Source organism: Myotis nattereri (genome assembly GCF_964212035.1).
Source record: "Myotis nattereri genome assembly, chromosome: 7".
Taxonomy (NCBI): domain Eukaryota; kingdom Metazoa; phylum Chordata; class Mammalia; order Chiroptera; family Vespertilionidae; genus Myotis; species Myotis nattereri.
In genome coordinates, this window is record NC_138082.1 from 61,649,209 (window position 1) to 61,675,324 (window position 26,116).

The following is a 26,116-nucleotide window of genomic DNA, read 5'->3' on the forward strand; positions in this document are numbered from 1 at the left end:
CTGCAGGTGTCTCCATGCTGCCTGACCCAGGGAAACCCAGGGAAGATCCGTCCCCCTTTGCAAAGAGATTTCCCCTGCTGCCTGGTCTTATCAATTGTCTTGTTATAATACTATATTTCAATATGAAAATTCCTCCTCTGTCTTCCTCCCTCCATCCCCACTCCATGGCTCTGGGCCCAGTCCAAGCCTGTAGCCTTTGCTGTGAAGACGAACGTGAGCTACTGTGGCGCCCTGGACGAGGATGTGCCTGTCCCAAGCACGGCCATCTCCTTCGACGCCAAGGACTTTCTGCACATTAAAGAGGTAAATGGAGGGCTCTCTGCGTCCCCTAACCTGCCACGAGGCCAGGGCCTGAGCTTTGGCTCACGGTCATCACGAGGCGGATTTAGGACACACGTGGGGTCCTCTGGCCACCTTTTAGTCACTGTGCATGACCACAGAGCCGTAGATTCGGATCCGACTTAGGGAAGCATGAGTTCGGCTGGCAGGGCGCCTACCTGAAGGGGCCATTTAGACAGGATGTGGTCAGTGTAAACATCTGGGTTATAACCCTGAGGCCTTGGACCTTGGAACCAACACTAATGAGTGCAATCATTAAGGTGTTAAAGCTAAAACCTGGGGCAGAGGTCTTTGGGAAACAGCAAGCTTAAGGGATTGAGCAGTACAAGGAGGGCTTGGAGCCTCTCAACTCGAAAGGTGAACTAGTGACACCGCAAACTTTTATTTACTCAACCTGGGTACATTGAATCCTACTTCACGTCAGACATGGTACTGGGCGTCTGGGGGGACCAGAGGTGGAGGCTCCCGTTCCCTGCTGCCAGGGAGGTCCGAGCTGGTGGGAGAGACTGACAAGTGCACAGTTTTCACACGGGTGACAAGTTCGATGGCAGCACAATTGAATGGGTGTGGTGGGAACCCAGATAAAGAGCTTGGGCGGGCGGGGGGGGGGGGCGGAGGGGACCACCACTCTGGGGAGTAGAAGGATCAGGGGCCAGAATGCTCTACAGAAGTGGTGAAGCCCGAGGGAGCCAGGCTGGGGTGGGGGTGTATCCGGTGGAAGGGACAGCCAGGAGCAATGCAGATGGCTGGAGGGCAGTAAGCAGGGAGTGGTACTGGGGACGGGCCAGGGCAGAGAGGCTGGAGCCTGATTTGTGTTTGTTTTTTTTTTAAAAAAGGTCCGTGTGGGCCTGGCAAGAAGCCTGGACTTTATCACCAGGCAGTGGGCTGGAGAGGAATTTTAAATAAAGGCCGGATGTGACCAGCCTGTGTCTTAACATAACTTAGATGACGAGAGGGTATTGCAGAGGCGGGGGAGACACCGTGGGGCCGGACAGTGGCTGTGGCAGACAGGATGGAGAGAGGCAGCAGCTTGGAGAGAGAGTGAAGGGGCAAACAGACAGGATTGGGAGATTTCCCATGGGCAGAGAGTACTGGAGAAGGTGACATAAGAGAAACGAAGGGTGGAGGCTAGTTTTTCCAGCTCACCTGGAACAGCAAGGGTCAGCTGACAAAATAAGGAAGGCAGAGAGGGGAGAAGACTTGTTATGGGGGTGGATGTGGTTAGAAGTTTGCTTTCAGATACACTAGGTCGGGGTGCTGTGAAATTCCCATGAAGATACTTAGTAAAACTTTATCCATATATTCTGGATGCCAGAAAAGCGGAATTGCAATTTTCTCTTCCTAAATGCTAGCCGTTGGAAAGGAGACTGGGCCCCAGTCAGGAGAAGATAAAGAGCTGAGGCGTTGTTTTTAAATTTAGCTTTTCTTTTTCTTTTTTTGTTTGTTTTTAAGATGGGAAAGATTTAAGCACATTTTCCATGCTGAGATGTTGAACCCAGTGAACTATATTGGAAGGGAAAGGCAGAGCTGAAGGAGGGAGGGGCTGGAGTCGAGGGGAGAAGACAGCATCTGGAAAACGGGCACAAGAATTAGGCTGAGTCAGGAGGGAAGCCTTGCCTTCCTTCTCTGTTCTGCACAGAATTTTCTGATGGGGCCGGGGGCCTACACTGGAGGAATTTTCTGATGGGGCCGGGGGCCTACACTGGAGGAATTTTCTGATGGGGCCAGAGGCCTACTTGGTAGTCTCCATTGGCTCCACTAGAGGAAACATTGGAAATTAGACCTTAGGAAAAGGAGAGCATAGAGGCGGGACAATAAGATGAAACCTGAGAATGGAGGAGCCTGAAGAATGTGATCAGCATAAACATGTCACTTAATGTCACTGAGGTGCTTGCATGGTAAATATATAACAATTTTGAAAATCACTGTCTTTGAAACTCTGCTTTCTACCATGGCATTAGTGATACCGGGACGTATGTAAATAGTTTTAACTATTTATTACTAAGTGGGTCAAACATCTGGATATCTACAGATGTCTCACTCTCCTTGCATTATACCCATGTGACCTACATTTGTATAGTCACTCATTTGAGATATCGTTCTATAGTATATGCCAGGCCCTGCAGATATTCAACAGCTATAAATGAAGTAGATCCTTTTCTCATAGACTTAACCCTTTGAGTACCAACCAATATCCTAGGAGCTATGCTAAAATTGCCAAGGCATTTTTGCTGATTTTACAGCAGTTTAGGAAACAAATTAGGCAGATAAATGCCAGTGGTCAATTTTAGAACTACAAACATTCGGCATCATAAGTAATCTGCACTTAGGTGCCATCTGTCAATAAAGAGTGAACTACTAGCATCTAATAGTGACACTGCAGGAGGAGCGTGATAGCGCTCCCTGCACTTTTGGGGAAGGACCGGTGGAACGCGATTGTGCTCCCCGACACTCTAGAGGTTAAATTCTACTGAGGACACACATAATGAACGTATTAATAATTGTACATTGTGAATTCTTTGGGGCGGGGGGGAAATGAACCAAATGCTGAAATTTTTTAAATATAAGGATGAGGGGGTTATATACTTCCAAATATAGGGGTGATCAGAGAAAGCCTTTGTGAGAATGTGACCTTTAAACAGAGACCTGAAGGATGAGGAGAAGCCAGCCTTAGAGCAAGGGGGAACCTTCTAGAACAAGGAATCTGCATGTGCAAAGGACCTGGGGTAGGAAAATAGCCTGGCACAATCAGTTTACTGGGAGAAAGTCATGCGGCTGGAATGCAGTGAGCCAGGGGGCCTAGTTGCAGGAGTCATCGTTGTAAAAGTCAAGTAGGGCACAAGTCAGGTAGGACCTTCTGGTGATGGTGAGACTTCAGGTTTTATTCTGCACGTAATGAGAAGTGAGATGAATTTATTTTTTAAAGGTTCTCTGATTGTGGTAGAGACAATGGATGGGAGTGGGATAAGTATGGAATCAGACAGACCATTAGCATCATTCTAGGTGCGAGACCATGGGATCGAGCCAGCTTGGTGACAGTGAGATAGAGAGAAGTAGACAGATTTGAGATATATTATAGAAATTCAGTGAAGAGCACAGGTGATGGACTCAGAGTAAGAACTGAAATTGAGCAACTGGGATGGATGTTATTTGGGCGGGGAGAGGACAGATGGGGAGAGCGGTTGGGGAGTGGACACTTCAAAGAAGATACCAAGTAGGAAGTTAGCTATAAGAATCTGGAGTTCATAGGAAAGGGTTGGGCCAAAGATAATAAATTTGGATCATTTGTTTAAGCATGGCATTTAAAGCTGTGATAATGAAGGAAGTCACCTACTAAAAAAAAAGAGTAGAGGGAGGAGAGAAGGTAGCTCTGCATCAAACCCAAAGGAATCCCATCCTGCAGAGATGGTGAACATGACAAGATTCAACAAATTAGGAAACTAAAAAGGAGAAGTCTGAGATAGAGGAGGAAAACCAGGGCAGAGCGATATGTGTACATCAAGAGGGGAGTGTGTCGTCAAGGAGGAGGCAGTCAGCTGTGGCAAATGGGACATGTCACCCAAGGTGAGGAGTGAGGAATGGACATTGGATTGGCAGCATGGTGCTCAGCAGCAAGGAAGTCATTGGGACCACTGTCTGGAATTGAAGAGATGGAAGCCAAATGAAATGGGATGAGGAGAGAAGGGGAGTATATTTCAAGTGTAGACAATGCTCTTAAGGAAGATGACACTGAGAAGGGCATGAATTCAAAAGCAGTTTCCTTTCAAGACAGGAGCTATGGAAACATTTGTACATGCTGATATTAACAAACAGAGAGAGAGAGAGAGAGAGAGAGAGAGAGAGAGAGAGAGAAGAAGAAGAAGAAGAAGAAGAAGAAGAAGAAGAAGAAGAAGGAGGAGGAGGAGGAGGAGGAGGAGGAGGAGGAGGAGGAGAAGGAGGAGGAGGAGGAGAAGAAGAAGAAGAAGAAGAAGAGGAGGAGGAGGAGGAGGAGGAGGAGGAGAGGAGGAGGAGGAGGAGGGGGAGGGGAGGGGAGGGGAGGGGAGGAGGGGAGAAGAGAGGAGAGGAGAGGAGAGGAGAGGAGAGGAGACAGGCAAAGGAGTAAAGTGTTTGAGCAGGCAAGAAGGGTGGGGTCCAGAGCCCAAGTGCAGGGATAGACCTTTGACAGGGAGGGGAACACTTCTTCACTGAACGTGCAGGAAAGAGATGAGTGCAGGCCAAGACTGCCTGGGTAATGGGAGGCGATGAAGCCTCAGCCTGATGGAGTGTGCTTTCCTGACGGTCGGCATTTGCCTGGAAGACAAAAGCCCATGGCCTGAAACATGTGCCCTGTCTCTGAACGGTTACGTAGATTTTGTCTCGCCATTCCCATCAAAACGGCCAACCATATTCATTAGTTGCCAACACTCTCCGTTTCCGAGGAAAAGCAGAACTTTCAAAGGTAAGAGCTCTCACCTCTTCCATCCTCACGCACACTCGCGCACACCAGCATGCCCACCCTGCTGCATTCTACTGCTTTCCCCCAACCCGCCAGTATTCCCAGTTTGCCCTGTCGGTTGCTTTTTGATCCATATGCTCCTTGATCAATGACCCCTTTAATCTGGCAGTTCGATGCATGGCATTGAGCTGGTAATCGCATGTGGATTAGAGCCACTTGTTTCAAACCTTGAAATATCAGATAAGGAAACACCTTAGAAAGAGAAAGCACTAATCCTTTTAGGGAGATCAAGATGAGAATGAGTGGAACACGGGGGTGACCTTGCCAGGAAGCTGGCACATGCTCTTGGAAGAGCAACTCCAATGAACACATTTCTAGAATGAAGCTGTAGCCTCTCCTCCCATCCATTGCCTCATGGGCCATCTATCATGCACTGTTTTAAGTACTTTTCAGTAATGAAAAAGCTTAGTTAGTAAATGCGGAGGAAAGCTGCAGCTCTCCTTATCACCTACACCAAATGATGCGCCAGTTGAACTCTTGAATGTATACAGTGACTTTCTCTCAAGTGGCTCAAAGAACATTCATTTATGTTGCCTCAGATTCTCTCTGGGCTTTGGCTGTTTCCTATAACTCAGTTAAAACATATTGGGAAGCTGCAGTAACTATTTCAGGAAGCCCTTTAAGGTCACTTGGATACCATTTAATAAATTAGTGTTCCAGTGGGCTCACTTAATTTCAGGAAATAACTTAAGCCCCAGGAAACTATGACTCAGGGTCTGTTTTGTCCCCACCACAGTGAAATTTCAATACCAGTCCTGTGCACCAAAGATTCTAAAAGGGTCCTTTTGCCTTTTGTTAATCCTAAAATAAATATACCTCTTACTTCAGGCCTATTATCCCAAAATAAGATAGGAAGATGGGAAAAACTAAAACCTAGATTGTTCAAAATTTTACATTGGTTCAACTCATGCTTCTTCGGTGCGATCTCATACTGCATGCTATGTGTGCCTTATGTAGGAGCTGTGTGCAACATAAAGGCACTAAACCCTTCAACCACATCTTTTTGCTTTTGAGTGTGAGGCTGTTATTCAGAATTACTCACAGTTATGCAGAACTTCGTGCTGTGATGATGCAATGAAACCATCCATTCTTCCTTCACAATGTGTCAATGTTACGTGCATATAAATTCCACATTTTTTCTGAGCTAAGCAAAGTGTACTATATAAAGTTGTTACATTTTGGGGGGGGAAAAGATACTTTTGGATCAAAGCTGGAGAGTTATCTTGCCCAACACTAATAAAAGCAATAAAGGACGTTCTGGGAATCATCTCCGAAGGGTGTAAACAATATCTGCTCTCTAGAAATCCCTAGCTGAAACTTTTCCTTAAGGCAGGTCGGTTGGATTAAATGTGCCTTCTACCCTAGGGTTCTGCAAATCTATCGTTATAATGGCAGTTTTACTGACCCTTCAAATGGGTCACACTGACAGAGTCTCCCCCTATATTGACTGAAGTCTTTGCATGGGTGGTTTGAGTTTACGGTCATGGAACTTTATTTAAATAGAAATCCTGGTGTCCCTGTTGGGCTCAGGCCATTTGGAGGTTATTTAAAAAAAAATTCACATCCACATATAGAATATGTTTATTCTCTGTAGGCTTGGACTTCTTTTTCTTCAGGTAGGAAGGTGGACCTTGATTTGCAAACCTATGTTTGGAAGTGTGGGGGGAAAAAATTGTACTATTTCCCTTCTAAATACTTCTGGCTAGTCTAATAACCAAGTAAACATGAGACAGAGTACCAGGAGAGACAACCAAATTTACTATGTATGCACCTACAGGAGTTCCCCAAGAACAGACTGGGCAGTTACGATTTATATGTCATTCTGGAGCTAAGGAGAAAGTGTGTGTGTGTGTGTGTGTGTGTGTGTGTGTGTGTGCGGTTTGGCACTGCAGAGAGCAGGAAGACAATTCACAAGGAGACGAAAAAGCATCTTATGGTTCATATTAAACTATAGTTATATAAAAATATAAACTATAGTTATCTATGATGATATTGCCCTTCCTGGAGCGGGTCCTCTAAGTTCTTTTAGGCAGTTAGGGAGAAGGTCAATGGTTTTTTCCTGAGTCTTTCATTTCTTGAAAATAATCAGCTTAAAGTAATATTTGGGGTGGCCTATTTTGGGATTGTAAACTCTGCTTCCCCTCAGAAGATTATAACTCTTCATCAGTGAGAGTAGATTACAGAGAGGATCATAGATTTTTACCTAAAAGCTTTTGACAAATAGCAGACTATTAAATGTTTTCATTTTAGACTTGCCTATCTTATCTTCCAGAATTTCAATTACACCGGTACATGTTTAGTCTTATACAATCTGTTCCCTAAGAATTGGCTAAGGCTTTTTGATAGGGACCAAAGGATCCAAAGGTTAGGACCTGACTGCAGGCCAGGGATTTGCAAACTGTTGCCCGTCTGCCTTTTTTTTTTTTTTTTTTTTTTTTGGACAGAAAAGGTTTATTGAAACACAGCCATGCTTACGTGTTTCTGCATTGTCCGTGGATGCTTTCCCATTACGACAGCAGATTCAAGTCGTTGCAACAGAGAGTATATGGACAGCAAAGCCTAAAAAGTTACTATCTGGGCCTTTAGATAAAAAGTTTGTAGACCCTGCCTTTGTGTTTATATATATATATAATATAGTACAATATATATTATGAATGGTGGTTCGTCCTTCTGGTCCCCTGAAATTAATAAGTGGGATGTGAAGATAAGTATGTTCCTATTGATAGCAGTTTTATTTCTGCATTCCAGAAGTATAACAATGACTGGTGGATAGGAAGGCTGGTGAAGGAGGGCTGTGAGATTGGCTTCATCCCAAGTCCACTCAGACTGGAGAACATCCGCATTCAGCAAGAACAAAAAAGAGGACGTTTTCACGGAGGGTAAGCCTCCCTCCTTTCTATAAACATCGGGGAGGTGTGGGGAGGTGTGGGAACATTTGGCGATATTTTCAAGTTTGCTTCCTGGGTTCAAACTTTGTGCTTTCAAAGTAAAAGATACTTTACTATGTATGAGGTGTTTCTGAAATGGACACACAGGTGTTTCAGATATTCATTCTCCCTGAAGCTGGGCACCACTGGAATCCACATGAGTTGCCACAGCCTCAGCAAACGCTGCTTGGAATCTAAGCTGTCCTTCATCAGGGTCCCATAGGGCGTGGTTCTCAGTACAGGAAGTGGGAGCCGGCCTGAGAGGGCATCCTAGCTCTTCCTGGTTCACTCTCAGAGACTGTCTCTCTAGTTGGCACAGAATGCAGTGGTCTATGTGGGTCCTGGTACCAGTAGCACCTTCTCCACCCGGGGCTTCTTGTGGCACCTGCCATGTCTTGGTAATAAGGTAAAGACTCTGCCTACCTTCAGATGGATCCGCCTCTAGGGAATGAATGAAGTAGCCACATATCTCAGGGTGCAGGTATTTCAAGATTCCAGGGATACAGCAGAGCCTTAGAGAAATCGGACTCATATGGCGCATGCACATGTGAGCCTACATGGAAGCTTTGATTGGATATGTGTTGTCATTTTTTTGTAAGGCCTAAAATAGAAGCAGTTCTTTCTCTTGACCCTCAACCTCCTTTTTCTGTTAGATCCTTTTCTATTTCAATAACTCCTCTGTTTAGGGGTCCTGTTGCCTTTGGCATAGGGAAACCTCTTAAACAGTGATAGAAATAAAAGTACAGTCAGCCCCACTTTTACTTATCAATTTTGTTTGGTATTCGACACTCCTATAATATTATTAATTATTAATTCCTCTTGTTCCCCCTGCTCTAAATTTCCTCTCTCTCTGAATGCTCTTTAAACACATCCATACTACATTTCTGCCTCAGGACCTTTGTACTTGCTGCTTCCTCTTACCGGAACTCTTTCCTTCATATTCCCACCAGATCATTCCATCATCTGCTTCAGATCTTCGTTAAATACCACCTTTTCAGTGACCCCTTTCCTGCCACCATATTTAAAATTGTACCCATTTCCCATCTCCCTCCTGACTTAGTTTTCTCTGTTGCATTTATTAATTTGAGAAATACTATATATTTGCCTATGCATCTGTTTGACACTAGTATCTCCCACAGATAGAATCTGTCTCCATATGTGAAGGGATTTTGCATTTCTCCCCCCACTGTTGCACCCCTAATTTTTAGATCAGTGGATACTCAATAAAGATACGTTGAATGAAATAATAAATGTCTCATTATCACTTCCAAAGTTGTTGGTTTACTTATTATTTTTATTACTTATCCTTTCCCATAATATCATTCTAGACTTAAATCCTTTTGAACTGAAAGCTTACTTTGCAGAAGGTGCAGGAGTCAGGCCAAGAGCTACAGATAGGATCTTATTTTCTTCATACTGACCCTGGGAGGTGTAGCTCCTCCGTCAATAGATGAGGAAACTAAGACGCAGAGATGTGATCTGATGTGCCAGGACGAGAAATCAGATCGCTCTGACCCTGGGGGCTGTACTCTGAAGCACGGAAAAGGGGGGACAGTGGAGAAGTGGGGAGGTGGGCCCCTGAGGGCCCCCAGGGGCTGCAGGGAAGCTTCCAGAGCCACGTGAGGAGAACAGCGCTGATGATCTTCTATCCTGGGGCGCAAAGCTGTCAGAGCTTAATTCTGATCCCCACATAATCGCTTCTAAGAAGAAACATGTCTTCCAGCTCTTACTGCTTGCTTTGAGCTGAGTTTGACATTGGAGTGGTGCCCTGGTGAGCTTGCTAGTGAAAAGCAAGCCGCTCACAAAAACGTTCTTATGCCTAATATCTGCATCGAGTAACCAGAAGAGAGAGTTATGCTAAATATTTCCAGGTCCCAGTGAGTTCTCCGTTTTCTCTGAGAAATGAGGTCAAAGAAAACATTTGGACAGACTCTTGAAGTTTGTTCTGGACAGGATGCGGTGTGTTTTGAATTATCTAGGAGGATTAAGGCCAAAGAAAGCTTTGTGCTGTCTAGCTCTCTTTTCAAAGGATCTGGGGAAGGACTCTTAAGTCCCTTTTCTATATTTTAGGAAGTCCAGTGGAAATTCTTCTTCAAGTCTTGGAGAAATGGTATCAGGGACATTTCGAGCAACACCCACATCAGCAGGTGAGAGTTTCACCTAAACTCTTTTTAATGGAATGCATTCATTGCTTGATATTTGCATATACATGCAAGTATTCTTACTGATTGGGAAACAATTTAAAAGGCGTGATTTTAAGATTTTTTGTCCTGCTTAATATGTCATTGCTCACACGTCTTCTATAGTAATTTGATTGGATTTAAAGATTAGTTGTGGTACTAAAAATTTAGATATTTGTATAATTTTGAAAAATCTTATTTACCTAACATTGTGTAAACCCATGTGAAGCTAGTTCATTATTCCATTCATGAACCCAACAGACTTTAAGATGGTGAGGACCAATTCAAAAGAACAAAAAAAAGTTGTAGACTCTCAAGAAAACACTCAGTTTCAGCTTCCATGGGCAGCTGTGGAGATTGGGAGGGTTGGGCCCAGATGACCTCAGTTCTCACTGGACAGCAGGCAGCTGAGCCCTGAAATGAATGGTAATGAAGGGAGAGTGGTGACCCAATCAGGAGTTGTGCATTTGGAAATTGTGGGGGTATTCAAGCAGGAAGTTTCCTCCCCCCATACTTCCTGACTCCTCTGGGCTATTTTCATTCTGGCCCAGAATTGATGCTGCATTAGGGCATCCCGTCTTACCAGTTCGGAATGACAAGTCCAGGCTCTCTCCTGGCCCATACCTGCAGGGAGCGGCATCGGTTCTGGAACAGTTCTGAGTGTGTGGGTGAACCCAACTAGGTCTCTGGGTCGCCCCCACATGGACTGGACCTGCTTGGGTGGCCACAAAACCACCTTAATCAGATATTGAGTATATTTTGCCTCATCCCACTTGTTGGACATTTAGGGCATTGCAGCTTTTCACTATTACAAACAAAAAAGAATAGGAATAACTGGTTATAAACTTATTTGAAATTAGGAGCAGCCTCGTAGGAAAAATGTATCAGTATCCTGGAATGTGAACCAAAAGCCTGACGAATACATAAAGGATTGCAAAATCCAAAAAGAATGAGTGACTGCGGTGATGATGATTATTTTGACCCGAATTGTTATTCTCAGTTTCCCTCTATCACATTTTATTTGCCCAAGTCGACCTCAGCCGCACTGTCTGCCGCGTTCAGCAGGAAGCAGCCTGTGGCCCGAGCTGGCCCAGAGCTTCCAGTGTTGTTGTGAAGTCCACCCTCCCCACCCAACATGAGATCAGGATGTGAGGTCATTCACACAGGCAGGAGGTGTCTGTCTTCTCATGTCCTCAACATCGGCGTTCTGCAGAGAGGGTGACAGTGAAATGATGAGAATTACAGGCACAAATGGGCGTGTTATTCCATCTTTTAAAGTCATGTACTATCATTTGCAGATGTTACATATTTTGATATGGCTCTCATTGTTGTCTTTTAGCCAAACAGAAGCAAAAAGTGGTAAGTGAGTATTTCCTTTTTAAATCTACTGTTAAGGTTTCTCTCCGCATATGCCTGCCATGCTCCATTTCAGTGGTCCGAGTGGCTATAAAATAAGGGATAGCCTCGCCGGTGGGGGCCCGTGGCCATCAGTTTTTGTTCGACCTGAGAATTATGAATATTGTGGCTGACGAGGAGGCGCACTCATCCTCACCTTGTCACCCGTGTCAAATCATCTCTTTCAGACGGAGCACATTCCTCCCTACGATGTTGTGCCATCCATGCGTCCGGTGGTGTTAGTGGGGCCGTCACTGAAGGGTTATGAGGTACAAACACCAGCCTGTTCTGCTTCATTCAGTTCTAGATCAAGAATCTAGGAAACAGCGCTGGCTCTTCCAGGGCCTGCTTACAGATGGGTGCCCACAGAAGCCACCTCTCAGCCTGTGACGGGGATGGGGCAGTGTGGGGCTTGGGTCGCCCCTCGCCCTTTCTCCCCGCTCCCCCAGGCACACTTCTCATCTATGATGTATTACATTGTTTAGAAATAAATATCTCCCTCAAACTATTGACAATGGCAAGTTCTGTTAAAAGGTTTACTGTGCAACACATTCAAAGAAAAGGACTTTATCTGTCTCAACCGTTCCCATTCCCATTAGAAATAATAGGCTATGAACAGCAGAAGGGGACATATAGGCACTTTGCCAGCCAAACCTAAACCCTCAGAGCACCAAATCTCACCCTGCTGGTGCTCAAGTCGATGGCATAGTCCACCAAATATTTCTCTGCATATTTATTTCAAAAGACCTATAAAGGGAAAAACTCCACTAAAAGTATTAGTGAACTTCTTCCCGATACCAGGTTGGAAGGAAAGAGTAAAGATGTAGATGTGCTACATGGCAGATGTTGCCATTTGGACCTTGTTCTAGCACAGGTAACAGGTGGGACATTGACATCAGAAGGTGGGCAACTTCCAGGGCACCATTCCCACTGAGCTAGGACAATGTCTGGCCCTTACCTAGTAGGCACACAGTGTTCATTTGTTGAATGAACTCATCAATTTCTTAGAGGCAGATCTAAGCATCCCATCTCCTTCCCAGCTCTTTTTCTCCTTTCCACTTCCTCTCCCTGGCCCTTCCCTCTCTCTGCTCTCTTTGAAGGGGAATGTCAGAGGAAGAGCAGGAGAGTGAGCTACAGAAATCTAGCCCTGAGCATAGAGAATTTTTAGCAACATGCACAGACTAGCAGGACTGCTTGAGCCCGGGGCTGGTCTGAGGGGTTCTAGCTGCTCCTCACTGGAGGCAAACACCACTCAGGTGTGTCAAGGACAGGCAGCACCTGTGTGCAAAGCTAGCCTGAGGTGGTCTCTTGGGGGTAGTTCTAAACCCTCATAAGGGAGGAGGGTTGGGGTCTAGTGAATATTGCTGGTTTATTCCTCCACACCTTGAAGGAGAACCAAGGGGGAAAATTAGTAACTGTGGGTGGTTAAGAATGAAAAATGCCTTCAACAATAACCTACCCCTTGGAGAGGACTGGCTGTCATAACATATTCGCTCAATCACAGTGCCCGTCCCTTCCACCTCCTTACTTTTGACTTCTCTTTCTCTCTGTGTGTGTTTGCCTCATTCTGTTTTTCTCACCTCTGCAAAGGTAACAGACATGATGCAGAAAGCCCTCTTTGATTTCCTGAAGCACAGGTTTGATGGGAGGTGAGACATATAGATATTTTTGTATTTTTTTCCTTTAATCAAACTTGTATGATGGATTGATCTGTGGGTCTGTGTTTTCAGCAATTGAAGATCTGTAGCTAAAAGTCAGTAGTCAGGGAAGAATACAATGAAAGAGCTCTGGAAATCTGAAGAAATGAAGGATAGCGTTGACTCCCCAAGGGAAAAAGGGCTTGGAGAAGGAAAATAATCCATTTATTCTATTTAAGTGTATGTGTCTGTCGTTATTTTCTCACTTGTTGGTGAATTCAGACCAAACTTGTTTTATTGAAATTATTAATTTAAAATATAGAATAATTATGATGAATATAGTAGCTCGCTGGTCAAGCTGGGTAATATCATTTGGGAATTACACGTGTATATGTGTGTGTGTGTGTTATATAAAGATATGATATAAAGTACTCAACTTGCTCAAAAAAAGAGTGTGAGAAATGTTTTCATCATAAGCCTCTCAAAGTGACTATTTTGTGGAGAATAGTACTTCTTTGGATGCTTAGCTCAGGGTTTGTTTTACTATAAATTACCTTGTTATTTTATTGGTCTACTAGAGGCCCACTGCACGGGATTCGTGCACTGGAGGTGGGGGAGAGGGTCCCTCAGCCCAGCCTGTGCCCTCTCACAGTCCAGGACCCCTTGGGGGATGTCTGCCTGCCACCCCAGGGGGATCGGGTCTAAGCTGGCAGTCAGACATCCCTCTCGCAGTCCGGGACCCCTCACTCCTTACCACCAGCTGTGAGCGGGGCATCTGGTTGAGTGGCACTCCCCCTGTGGGAGTGCACTGACCACCAGAGGGCAGTTCCTGCATTGAGCATCTGCCCCCTGGTGATCAGTGCACATCATAGCGACTAGTCATTCTGCTGTTCAGTCTATTTGCATATTAGGGTTTTATTATATAGGATTTTGTATATATATCCTTGCTCAGTCTTTAGGCATCAGATAATTTTATCATTTAAGTTTCTGTATTTTGCAGAGAAATGCTAAAAAGTTCACATTGACTTGACACTAAGTGCTAAGCTCTTTCACATGCAGAATGCAATCCATGTAAAAATAACCACCTGCAAATACCCGAAGATTTATTAAAATGAAGAAAATATAAATAGTGTGGACTAAAAAGTATGGCTAAATGAAGCCAACTTACCAAGTATTTTAATAAATATGGTATTTTAGGAAAAAAGAAAACATGATAATGCTTTAAGTACAAATTGTATATATTTGTCAAAGGAAACGCTTCTGGATAATTGTATTAAAATCGTCATTCCTTTCTGGGGCTATATACAAAGAAAATAAACTGAGGTTTTAGTTCTAATAATTGAGATTTTAGTTCAAGAAATCAGAATGCTTCAGTGCAATTATGTGAATTGCTAACTACCTTAGTATAGGCCAGGGTGCCTTAATGAATAGATCCTAAAATGCATAATGATTCAAACACAAGCTTGTTGTTCCTCCTTTGACAGTCTTAGGCAGATGTTCCTCAACTGGAAGATATGGGGAAGGGGAGGATTGGGCAGAAAGTTTGTTCCACCCATCACTGGGGGCCCTCGGCCCGAGGGTGGTCTCTCCAATCATCTGGCGGGAAAAGAAGCATGCCGGCCTGGAAGTGACACACACTGATTCTTGCATTTCTTTGGTTAAACTTGGTCACATGGCCACATTTAATTGCAAAGGAGGCTGGGAAATATATACTTTAGCTATGTGCCCAGGAGGAAGAGGATATAAATATTATTGAACAAATAATAGTGTTTGCCAAATTCATCTAGTGAGCCTAAAGAGCTATAAGCTAATCGTGGATTTATCCTATTCCCCTCTTTTTAAAAAAGATAGGAAAATAATAAAGTAGTTAATTATAAAAAAAAACAGCACTGAATATAATATCGGAGTTGGAGAAAAATGTAAAATATATTTTATTCTAATCTGTTTTCTCTAACAACCACTAACCTGCTTCTGTTTGAAGACTGTTGGTTTTTGGGAATTCATTTCTTAAGAAAGCATTGCAAAGCAACAGCTGAGCTCTGACTTTAACTTAATAGTATTAGTCTTGGTCTTGCCCTCGGATGATCTGGGCCATAACCTTTCCCCTGATGCAGCCCTCTGTGGATTGGAGGCAGCTAACATGCATGGCTCAGACTTCAGTCTTCTTGGCTGCACATGCAGACATCCTTCCGCTATGCTTGAAGTCACGTGGTTTTAAACTGTGGCACCTTTACCTGAAAAAGATCTGAGCAGTGACTCTTCTTGTAGCCCCATAACAGCCCTTGAACTGAACAAATTCCATCTCATAGCACCACCAAAGTTTGTGTTGGATTGTTTTTGTCCCCACATAACATTCTTATAAACAACAATGTTAAAGATTTGAAATGTGGGACCTATGGGTTCTACCTCAATCCTCAGGCCCAGAAAGAGGAAATGCATGTAATGATACACACAGAGATCTGCTTTGAATCAGGGAGAGTTGTCCGTATCAAGCACTTACACACACTGTTGAAGATGGTGCTAGAAATAGAATTAAGATGTCAATGCCAAGTGTTCCGTGGGGTCTGATAACACAGAGGAGGAGCGGAGGATCTGAGGGCAAATCCAACAGCAGCAAAAGTAGTAGCTGGAGAAGGTGAGTCAGCCTTGAGAGATCTCATACGGCAGTTGGAGAGACATTAAAGGTGGGAGGAGGTGAGTGGATTTGCTTTCTAAGGATAAGAGGCCAGTGCTGCATAGAAACCGGTACTGAATCTTTTGGTTGAGCGTATGGGAGACTGATAAGGAAGAAGAGGTTTGCTTATCTGACTCTGACTTGTCTGCTCTGACATGTTGAGCCATGACAACCTGCTGCATTATGTTTTACCAATTAATAAAAGGAGAGAAAACAACAAATCATCTTTAATTGAAACCATCCAAGAGAACAATCACACAGAAGGCGTTCGCACAGCCACACAACGTAAACCATATGTTCTACTGGAAACCTGCTCTGTTTCACTGGCTATGGATGCAGTGGGTTAGATAAACTAGTCAGGAGAAAGTCCTATTTTTCTCAGAGCAAAAATAGAGGCTTTCTTCTTCTTCAAAACTGTTTTTCAGATCTTGGTTAGAAAATAATCCAACAAATTGGATTAAAGTCCAATAGCTTGACCATAACAGAGTCATATGCTTGCCTTTTTGGATACCTTAGAAATTATTTGAGCCTGTTTAGAGCTACTTATTATACAATTTTTTTTGCTATAACTATTATTGTAGGGTCTAACCATAATTCATGTAAGAAAAGTGAAAAGCACACTATGAAAGGGTTCCTGATGGGCCCCTGTGCGTGTGGATGGCCACACGTAGTGACTGTTGCTGTGCACAGATCGTAAGCTAAGTGAGCGCCACAGCTGCTACCGTGGGACTGGCCTGGCGAGGATGCAGCGGGTGCACCCTGGCACAGAGCTTCGCTCTCTTCTTTTCGTACCTCAGACAGGCACTGGGCATCATCCTTGGCAATGCAGTTTGTTCAGCTGGTTGAACCTACCATTCATAGGCTGAACAGCAAGCAGTCAATTTGTTGACCTATGCTAATCATGTCAAACCCCAATGAAGTTGTTTAAGTTTTTTGCCAACTGGACCAGATCAGCTCTGTGGCAGTTATTGGAGACTTTGTAACCAACACGATCATGGCCAAAATCCTACATGAACATCAAGTAATTTATACAGATGGGATCTGAAGCGAAAGGATGTTATTAGCTAAGGAACACTTAAAGAAAGAACAACAAAAAAGGATTTGAGAAAGAATTAAAGAAAAAAAGAGGCTGAGAATACAACCTAGGGAGACTCTAGAGAGAGTGTTTATTTATGAAAGGAAATGGGAAGGACTAACGCTGTCACAGAGCAGCGAAGTCATGGAAGGATTGGAATTGCAGTCAACAGATGGAAAAGAACAGCACCATGCCTTCTGTTTCATGATCAACGTTATTCCCTTACCATTTTCTCCTGCCACTCTCCACTCAAATGCAGACTCATCGGAGGACAAACACTAGAGATAATGAATCTAACACTCTAGTGCAAACATGAATACTTAAATCGGCAGGTTTTGATTACATGTCTGCCCTGATTTTCCCACCCTCGAGGTATTTAGAAACATCACAGACTCCAGGAATGGAAGAGTTCATGGTAGACTGCTAACTTTTGAGGATAGGATATAAAGTAACTGTCTTTTTCCAGTCTTCAAATATCCAATAATTATCTTGTATACATTATGTATGTGCCTATCAACACAGGACACTATGAATACTTATTTAAGAAAAGACTTTTTATATATTATCTTGTTTTCTCCCAATGACAATCCCATGAGATAGTATGACAAAACTACTATCACTGTTACATTGATTTTAATACTGATGCTCAAAATCTGACATGACTCATTCACAGTCTTGTTCTATTAGTCTTTTATCTACTGACCAGCAAGAGAAAGATACGGAAAGAATACTCAGGTCTATGTATGCCTTCCATCCCTGTTGTCTTGACAGGGCACTGTCTGTTCTTCGAAGCACTTTTCTCTATGCATACTAGGACTAAAATAAATTAATACAATAACAGGGCTGCATATTAGTTATAGGGAGGATAAAGTATAGAAGGATCTTACAGCTGTTCCATCACCAACATGGAAATACTAGTTATTTTTAAATGAGTGTGTTGTAACTGAAAGTCATGTCTTTCCATAGAAAATCACAGAAACTAACACTCATAGATCATGATAGATGGCCACAATTGTGATGAATTACAAAACAGAACTAAGCAACACTTGGGGTTCAGCATCGCAAAATTTAGACAATGATTGTTGCTAGTTTTCAGTGGCATTTGCTACTATACCCAGTCTGCTAAGGAACTGAAGTTCTATTAGTCTTTTATCTACTAACCAGTAACTACGGACACTATATCACAGGAAAACTTCCCAGGGAACTTTTTAGAGGCGTATATCAAACAAGATGTGTGGAAGTGCTGAAAGACACCAGGGGATAAGAGGATAGCAGTAGAAAATGTAGAAATGATATCAAGTAGAAAATATATAGATAAATTAGATAACATTCAATGGTGAATGCAATGTAGTTACATTGCTGGGGAGCCTTTTACAAAAACAAAACACAGACGTTTGAATTTGGTATCTGATCTTGATAATAGTAAGCATCTTTGCCTAGAAATAAGAAACTCCTGCTTTGTCTTACTAAAAGGTTCCTGGGGCTGTGTCTATCATCTCCTGAGGTCTTTCATGCCTGTGTACTTTTATTAAGAAATAACTTGTATTAAAAATTAGTTGGTATTTTATTAAAAAATAAAACAAGAAAAAGAACCCTTTATTGTCTACACCTTTTCCTATTTGGGGACTATATGAAGCAGTTTTTTTCTATGCATATGTGTGTGTTTGTGCGTGTGTGTGTGTGTGTGTGTATGTGTTTGTTTTGTAAAACTTTGGATGTGTTTGAAAATGGCTTTGTAAAAATGTTTATAACCCAGCAAAAACCAAAAGTGTGTATCTGTTGATAATCCCTTCGAGTTTTAAGAACCAAGGGTCACTATTTGGCTTGAATGGAACCAGAAAATTTGATTTTCACCTAAGCAGAATAGACTGTTTGGGCTCTCCAAAAGTAATTATTTCTAGAAAGTTGAATTCCGTCCCTAAACCAACCCACTTGTCTCCAGTCATCTATTTGAATTGCTCTGGAACTTCACTGTATGTTTCTAACCAGCAACTTCATTCTTAAAACAACAAGCAAAACAAAAAAGAGAGACAGGAACTATAAACAAGCAATGTAAATAAAAGAAGCTGTGACCAGGAGGACTGCCTGTGAGATTTCATGCCTCAGGTTGCAGCAGCCAATGAGGAATGGAGGCTCACCTGACTTCAAGTAATAAATCCTGACCATCTGTCAGCACCTGGCCAAGACTAACTGCGCATTGCCCCTGTCCATGTGGCTCATGTCTGGAGAATGGGTTGCTGGGGAAGAAAACTGTAAAAGAATTGTTAAATTAGGTGGCTAAGTACTTGCCCGGAGCTTGGGGGGCTGTGTTTTATACCTTCTTAGCCTCTAACTAACCTCAGGGCACTTCCTCTCTGGGACTCAGTTTTTCTTCTTGGTAAAATGAGGAAATATTACTTGACCAGTGTTTCCCAATGTCTTGCAGCCGTTGAACAGCTTTTTACAATAAAATCATACAGAGAGCAGCAATGTAGAAAACAGAAATGCAGAGGCCTTCGTTCTCCCGTCACTGGCTGGGGAAGCTGAGCCCCGCCCACTCCGCCTCCCTGGAGGCTCCCAGCGGCCCTGGAGGTGTTCCACAAAATGCTTAGTTTCTGCAGAAGACCATTGAGGATGCCTCCAGTAATTTCTTAGGGCATGAAAAGCCTAAAAATGAAAACATTTAAATCTTCCTGACCATCTACAGCCTATAAATACAATGACACAAGCAAGGGGTACTTTGCTTTAAAATGGCACCAGAATTCTTGCAGTCTTTTACTTTAAAGAAGTGATTTCCAACCATTTGGCAAGTGGAATACTTTTAATTCTCCCTAGGGAGTCAGGTCCCTGAAGTCAGGTGAAGAGTCTCCTGAGAGTGCTGATAGTGTTGTCCCAAGACAGGTGTGAAATGACATAGGCCTCAATAAGGATCAGTAATGACACCTCTCCCCTGCTCCAACTCCCAAAGGGAGTGTGACAATGAAGGAGATCAGATGCGCTAATTGAGCATAAAGGGGAGGAGGTGCTGCTCTCCTTGTCTCCTTTCTGGAACCCTGGCAGGTTGTGAAGATAAGAATGGAGAAAGGTCCATGGTGGCCGTAACTGGCCTAGAGAGGCATTCTTTGCATTCTGCAGGTAGATAATAGTCTGAAGTTGCTTACTCCTGGTTTATTTTAAAGAATTTAAAATTGTGAGCTGCAGAGACTCTCATTTGATAATCATACACACGTAGACCCCTCTCTCCTTCACTTGCAATGGATTTGCTTTATTCTCTTGTGTGTCTGCCGGACACTTTCTAACTTAAAAATGTCCTGGCACAATTCCCACCCTGCCTTCTTATGGGTGCCCAACATATGCAACTACGCTGAAGAGTCTTGTGCCTGCAGAAGAGAAATCGTATTTTTCATATCCTTAGAAATCAAACCTTCTTTTTGGCCTGTGGAGAAATGTTTCGTGTATCATGAATTAACTGTTGAGCACCAGGAATGCAACAGAGCTACCAACTGGTTAATTGTCTTCGATGATTTCTCCCTTTGACCGGCAGCATTGACATCTGTAGTTTTTGAAAGTCTTGTACAAGAGCAACTCAACTGTGAATTGTGGGAAATTGTGTCACCGCTTCCTAGAAAAAGCATGGTTTATTCATGTGTTTTGATTCCCTCCTGGTATGGTGTGCATTAAAGAGAATTCAGCAAGGTAGACAGTAATGGAGGAGGAGCTGCAATTTTACTGCAACCATTTTGTTGTTGTTGTTAAGTAGCCAAAACCTTCCTGTATTCTGCTCTGCTTGTGTTTTAATACTAGCCAAAGCCTGTTTAAAATACTTGCGGCCAATGTTTATTATGCTGTGGTTGCACTGTAGTATGTAAAGTGGTTATTAAGTACTGCGCTTATAAATCACGTGGAGAGCCCTATGACATTTTTACTGGCTTGTTTTGTTCTGTGTTCCTATTCATAGGATATCAATAACGAGAGTGACAGCTGACATTTCTCTTGCTAAGAGGTCTGTCCTAAATAATCCCAGCAAGAGAGCAATAATTGAACGTTCGAACACTCGGTCCAGCCTAGGTAAGATGTTCAAATGTGGTTCTTCTCCAGCCTGTGCTTTCAGACGGGGATGACACGTGTTGCGTTTGGAATGGCTTTCCCAGTTTGCTCCCCATTGAGAAAGGGGAAGCGCTGATTAACTGGAGAGAATGCTACCCCTGGAAAAGAAGGCAGCAGAATCCTGCAGCAGCCAGAGCCTCCTCTCCCTCCGCTCTAGCCAATTAGCTAATTAGGAGTCTGGTGGGAAGAATCCTCACGGCCTCTCCTGGTCTGTTACCGCCCAACCATGCGAAACCACTCATCCCCGCTTTGCCCGCGTTTCTCAACATGGCTAATAATCTGTCACATCTGACTCATAGCTGACATGAAAGGAAATGAGCTGTTCAGCCTTCTCCGGTCTTTAGAAGAAAGCTGGGCCGTGGTGTTCTCAGTGCTGCTTCTGCTGCTAACTGGTAGTACCCAGAATAGTCACATCGTTAAGTGGAGATAGTAACTACATTAAGAACACAGAGGGAGATTCCCAGAGCACCAGTTAGGAAACATCCTAAAATTTACCATGATGGAGAAGAACACACACATGCTATATGTGTTTAGCTCCATCAAGACATATGTGAGCAGAGTTGTAGATTCACCACCCACAGAAGCAAATCCATGCTGCTGGGGAAATCACAACATTCATATGAAAAGGCTGTTTGTGGTTTCTATGATTCCAAGAGTGGCGTAGTACACTCATAACTTTCTGGGAGTCTCTTTTGCATTCTCATTCTGTAGGCAACTTGTTTTACTGCCCCTCTTCTTCCTGGGTAGATAGGGGTCTTCTATGCCACTACATTTTTTTTATCTACTGAAATGAACTCTATAGATTATTGAAAACTAAAAATAAAATTTCCGAATAGATTGCATGCCCAAACATCTCATCAAGAACTCACTGAAGGCTGTGCCAAGAATGGAGCAGGTTGGAAAGAGGCTACAAAGTATTATCTCTATATTCCTGGCATGGAATTAGCACATGGTACTTGATCAATAAATGTTTGTTTGGTGGTTGCTTTGTGAAAGAATGCTAAACTTACCAAATGAAATAGGTGTCAGAGCTTGTCAGGGCAAGATCCCAGACATCAGTGGGGTTTTTTTTGTTTGTTTGTTTTTTCTTTTTTTTAGTCCTGTATTTAGTACAGCCTTTCACATACAGAATGAAACACTTTTAATTAGTTTTTTACTGATTGTTTTTTAGAGAAAGGAAGGGAGAAAGAAATATCAGTGAGAAACATTGATCAGTTGCCTCCTGCACATATGCCCCAACTGGGGATCAAACCCACAACCTGGGTATGTGCCCAGACCATGAATCGAAGCTGTCACCTTTTGGTGTACCGGATGATACTCCAACCAACTGAGCCACACCAGCCAGGGCCAGAATGAAACACTTCTATAAGGCACAATATTTTCACCTTGAGGAAGTGATGATGGCAGAGTTGATAATGATGAACCAGATTAGGTAACTGACTAAAGTCAAGTATCATGGGTGACAAGGATGCCAGATTAGATTGAAGATTTCTAAAACAAGCATTGTTCTCTGTTCTTCTGTCTTTCACTCTCCTCTAACTCCTCACAGTGCTGTTGACTTCCTCTGATGTATCATTGGAGGCTAATGGATACTTAAAAGCAGAAGCTAGGTCGCCTAACAATTGCATGAAACCAAGGGCTTCATGAATATGCTTTGAAGTCATTGGTAATCTAGTCACCTGTTGTCAGAATCAGAGGAGTGAGTGGGTGGAGTTACTGTAAATATTGAGGAAGAGCCCTAGCTGGTTTGGCTCAGTGAATAGAGCGTTGGCCTGTAGACTAAAGGGTCCCAGGTTCCAGTCTAGTCAGGGGCACATGCCCAGGTCTCAGGCTTAATCCCCAGTAGGGGGCGTGCAGGAGGCAGCCGATCAATGATTCTCTCTCATCATTGATGTTTCTATCTCTCTCTCTCCCTCTCCCTTCTTCTCTGAAATCAATAAAAATATATTTAAAAAATATTGAGGAAGAAACAAGGTAGATGTCAGTTCACTGTTTTCCCCCTTTACTCTGTAAACTTGTATACCACAAACATGGAGTTAATTTAATGGCGATCTATTATAATAATCACTGTGTGAGCCACTTACGTCCGTTTGTCTGCTGTTAATGCACATTTACAGATTCCTTCACCAAGTGTTTATTGAACACTTGTTACGTGCCATGCATTATGCCAGATCTGGGAAGAACAAATGTGACTAAGACAATGTATCTTACACATGAGCAAACCGAAAGAGGAAACAGATGGGTAAATACTCCTTGATAGGGGAAGTATGAGCAAAGAGGCGGGGTGTTAAGAAAGAGGGGTAGAGAGAAAGAAGTGTCTGAGAAGACATCTCAGAAGTTTTATATGAGCTCGTTCTTCAGGGCAGACAGGAATGCGCAAAGGCATCAGCATATAGAAAAACACTGTGTGTTTGAGAAACAACTCATGTTTTACAGAGCCTGCTTAGAAAGTGGGAGGGGAGACATGGTTTTAGAGCGAGGGAAGAGACTGAGAAAAGTAGATTGAGGCCAGTATGTTAGGGCTCCATGTGTCTTGCTAAAGAGTTCTCCAGAATAGAACCCATGAAATGTTAATTTTAAAAGATACCAAATAGTTGTTACATCCAAAATGTTTTCTATGATCAAATAAATTTGGAAATTGTGCATTAAACAATTGGCAGTTTTCTTCACTGCAAGACTTCTTAGAGCCGTTAGGATACAAAGGGCAATGCACGTTTGAAATTCCAAGAGAAACTATTATAGTATGCAATATTTCTCTTACAGAAAATCTCCTTCCCATAGGATATATCAGGGGATTTGTTTCCCAGGAAACTCATTTTGGGAAATGTTGCTTCGAGCCTAGGAAGCCACTGAAATATTATAAGCATTTTGGACGTAAAAAAGATCCCAGGTGATAGAAAGACTGGAGAGAGATGGGTCCAGATCAGTCATGGCCAAGTTGTAGAAGCGTTCATTAACATCCCCCCAGCATCATAGTCCATGACTTCTCAGAGCTCCATTTGTCTGGAATGAGGTCATGAGGAAACTTCCATTGGAACCCTTCTGAGGATCAGCCTGATTAGTCAAGATTGTTTGGTTTGGTTAAAGTTTTTCCTTAAGAAAATTAGCTATGTTGCCCTGGCCAGTGTGGTTCAGTTGATTGAGTTGTCGTCCCATGCACCAAAAGGTAGCCAGTTCCATTCCTGGTCGGGGCACATACCCAGGCTGCGGGTTAGATCCCTGATTGGAGTAGAACTGATTGGTGTTTCTCTCTCTCTCGCATCAATGTTTCTCTCTCTCTAAAAAAAGTCAATAAAAACATATTAAAGAAAATTAGCTATGTAGATAATTTCTCTTCCTCACACATATAATTTATTTATTGCATTCTGTATACGTATTATCCAAATATTGGGCCTCCAGCAGTATATAGTGTGGCTCTCTACAACCTCCTGGCTGGCTCTGCCTGACCTCTCTGCTCATGACAGAGTGCCCATTGCCCAAGGGTTTAGTGTTAGTCAAGCAGGTGTGCCTGTCCTCTGCACCTGTCAGAAACCACACTTTCATCATTGTTGGTGCAGAGGAAATCAGGCCACGGCATTGCTGAGGTATTTACACAGAGACTTGAAGTGCCTCGAGGGTTCCTTGTACCAGAGCAGTCTAGTTTAAAAATATGGTTTTCAGATTTGAAAATTAAAGCAAGATAGACTTATTCTAGCATAGCTTTGGCCAGGAGTTAACATTAAACCAGTTTAATGAAAACAACAAATGAAGAGTGTACCCTAACAGCCTGAGGCTAAAATTTACTACAATAAAAATAAAATTTAGTTTTTAAACTTCTCTCATAAGAAAAATCTCTTTTTAAAAACTGTTTCTGATGTGAGAAAAAAGGGACAGGTATGCTATTATTACGATAACAAATGTAGAATGTAATTTCAGAAAAATGTTGTGAATAAGCCCAATTGTACAAATTCTTTATAAGATGAAACCTTTCAAGTATTAAATAATATCAAAAACAACTGTCTAATACAGATGATGCATCAGTGATTCTGTGAAAAATAAAAAGTTTATGCTTTTAGGCAAAGCCCAAGAGAATAGAGTTACATGACAGTTTTGAGCATTCATCACCTCACACTCCTTGTCAATCCATTAGATTGTGGGAGGGAGAACTTTTCAATGGGTGACATGAACTTGAATTTATACTAGATTAGCAAAACAAATCATGTGATTCTGGTACAAGCCCTTTTCAGAGAGGATGGTTAGAGCAACACCACCTTTTCTAGGCCACCTTTGAAGTAATTTAAATTAGCTATGTCTACACTTTGTCTACTCTGCAATTTGGACAAGATTACAACATTGTGAGGTCACACCTGTAGCTCAAAATAAAAAGTAAAAAGCAAAACAAGATCATCTCTCTGAAAATTAGTCTAAATCAGACTTGGACGTGACCCAATAAGTTAGATGATTTATAAAATATATATTTAAAAGTCTTTTTTGTATTTCAGAAAGTCACATTATGTTTTTATGGGTAACCTGTTTTGCTTTTAAAAAATATCTGGATTGCTTTAGATATTGACAAAAACTAAATTTTTTGTTTGACCAGATTCACTCATGGATTTGGATAACTTGGCTATTACAGCCACTAAATAGATTTGCATCTAGGTGCATTGCAACATTTTAATATATTTGATCTTAGTTTTTTTTTTTAAATAATAGGATAATTTTGCCTCAGAACAGTCCACTGGCCCTAATACTTAAAGTAAGACTTAGCAATATGCTTGTTGTAAGATTAGATGCAGAACATTTAATCAGGGATACAAAAATATATACATCAGTCAAAACAGGTGAATTGTGGGATTTTTAAAAGGAGATCTATAAAATATTAATATATAAGTTGATCATTGGTAAAAACATTTCAGTGCAATTTGCTTTCCATGAGATGTTGCTCTGTATATGTGTCTCAGTTGTTTCCTGAATGTGGTTTCAGCTTCTATAGCTAAAATAAATTTCTTTAGGCAAAGCAACAATTAAAATTAACATAGCTATGCCCCTGACTAGTATGGCTCAGTTGGTTGGAGTGTTGTCCCATACACCAAAAGGTAGCAGGTTAGATTCCCAGTCAGGACACATACCCAGGTTATGGGTTCAGTCCCCAGTCAGGGTGCATATAGGAGACAATCATTCGATGTTTCTCTCTCTCTCTCTTCTCTCTCTCTCTCTCTCTCTCTCTCTCTCTCTCTCTCTCTCTCTTTCTCTCTCCACCCCCTTCTCCTTTCCTCTCTCTCTAAAATCAATTAAAAAAATCCTCAGTTAATGATTAAAAACGAACAAA

General features: G+C 42.5%; 1 protein-coding gene across 8 annotated transcripts in view; it reads left to right on the top strand.

Annotated features, from left to right (window-relative positions):
• CACNB4 (calcium voltage-gated channel auxiliary subunit beta 4) overlaps positions 1–26,116 on the top strand; it is a 231,839-nt gene that overhangs the window by 184,015 nt on the left and 21,708 nt on the right. For 6 of the 8 annotated variants that reach the window (XM_081095537.1, XM_081095538.1, XM_081095544.1 and 3 more), the window contains 7 exons: positions 181–303; positions 7,583–7,713; positions 9,832–9,908; positions 11,281–11,300; positions 11,525–11,605; positions 12,927–12,985; positions 20,660–20,769. In XM_081095537.1, coding sequence (XP_080951663.1) covers positions 181–303; positions 7,583–7,713; positions 9,832–9,908; positions 11,281–11,300; positions 11,525–11,605; positions 12,927–12,985; positions 20,660–20,769 — 601 coding nt within the window. Of the gene's footprint in view, positions 1–180; positions 304–7,563; positions 7,714–9,831; positions 9,909–11,280; positions 11,301–11,524; positions 11,606–12,926; positions 12,986–20,659; positions 20,770–26,116 lie in introns of all 8 variants that reach the window. The other 2 variants (XM_081095543.1, XM_081095542.1) reach the window with 1 other exon arrangement.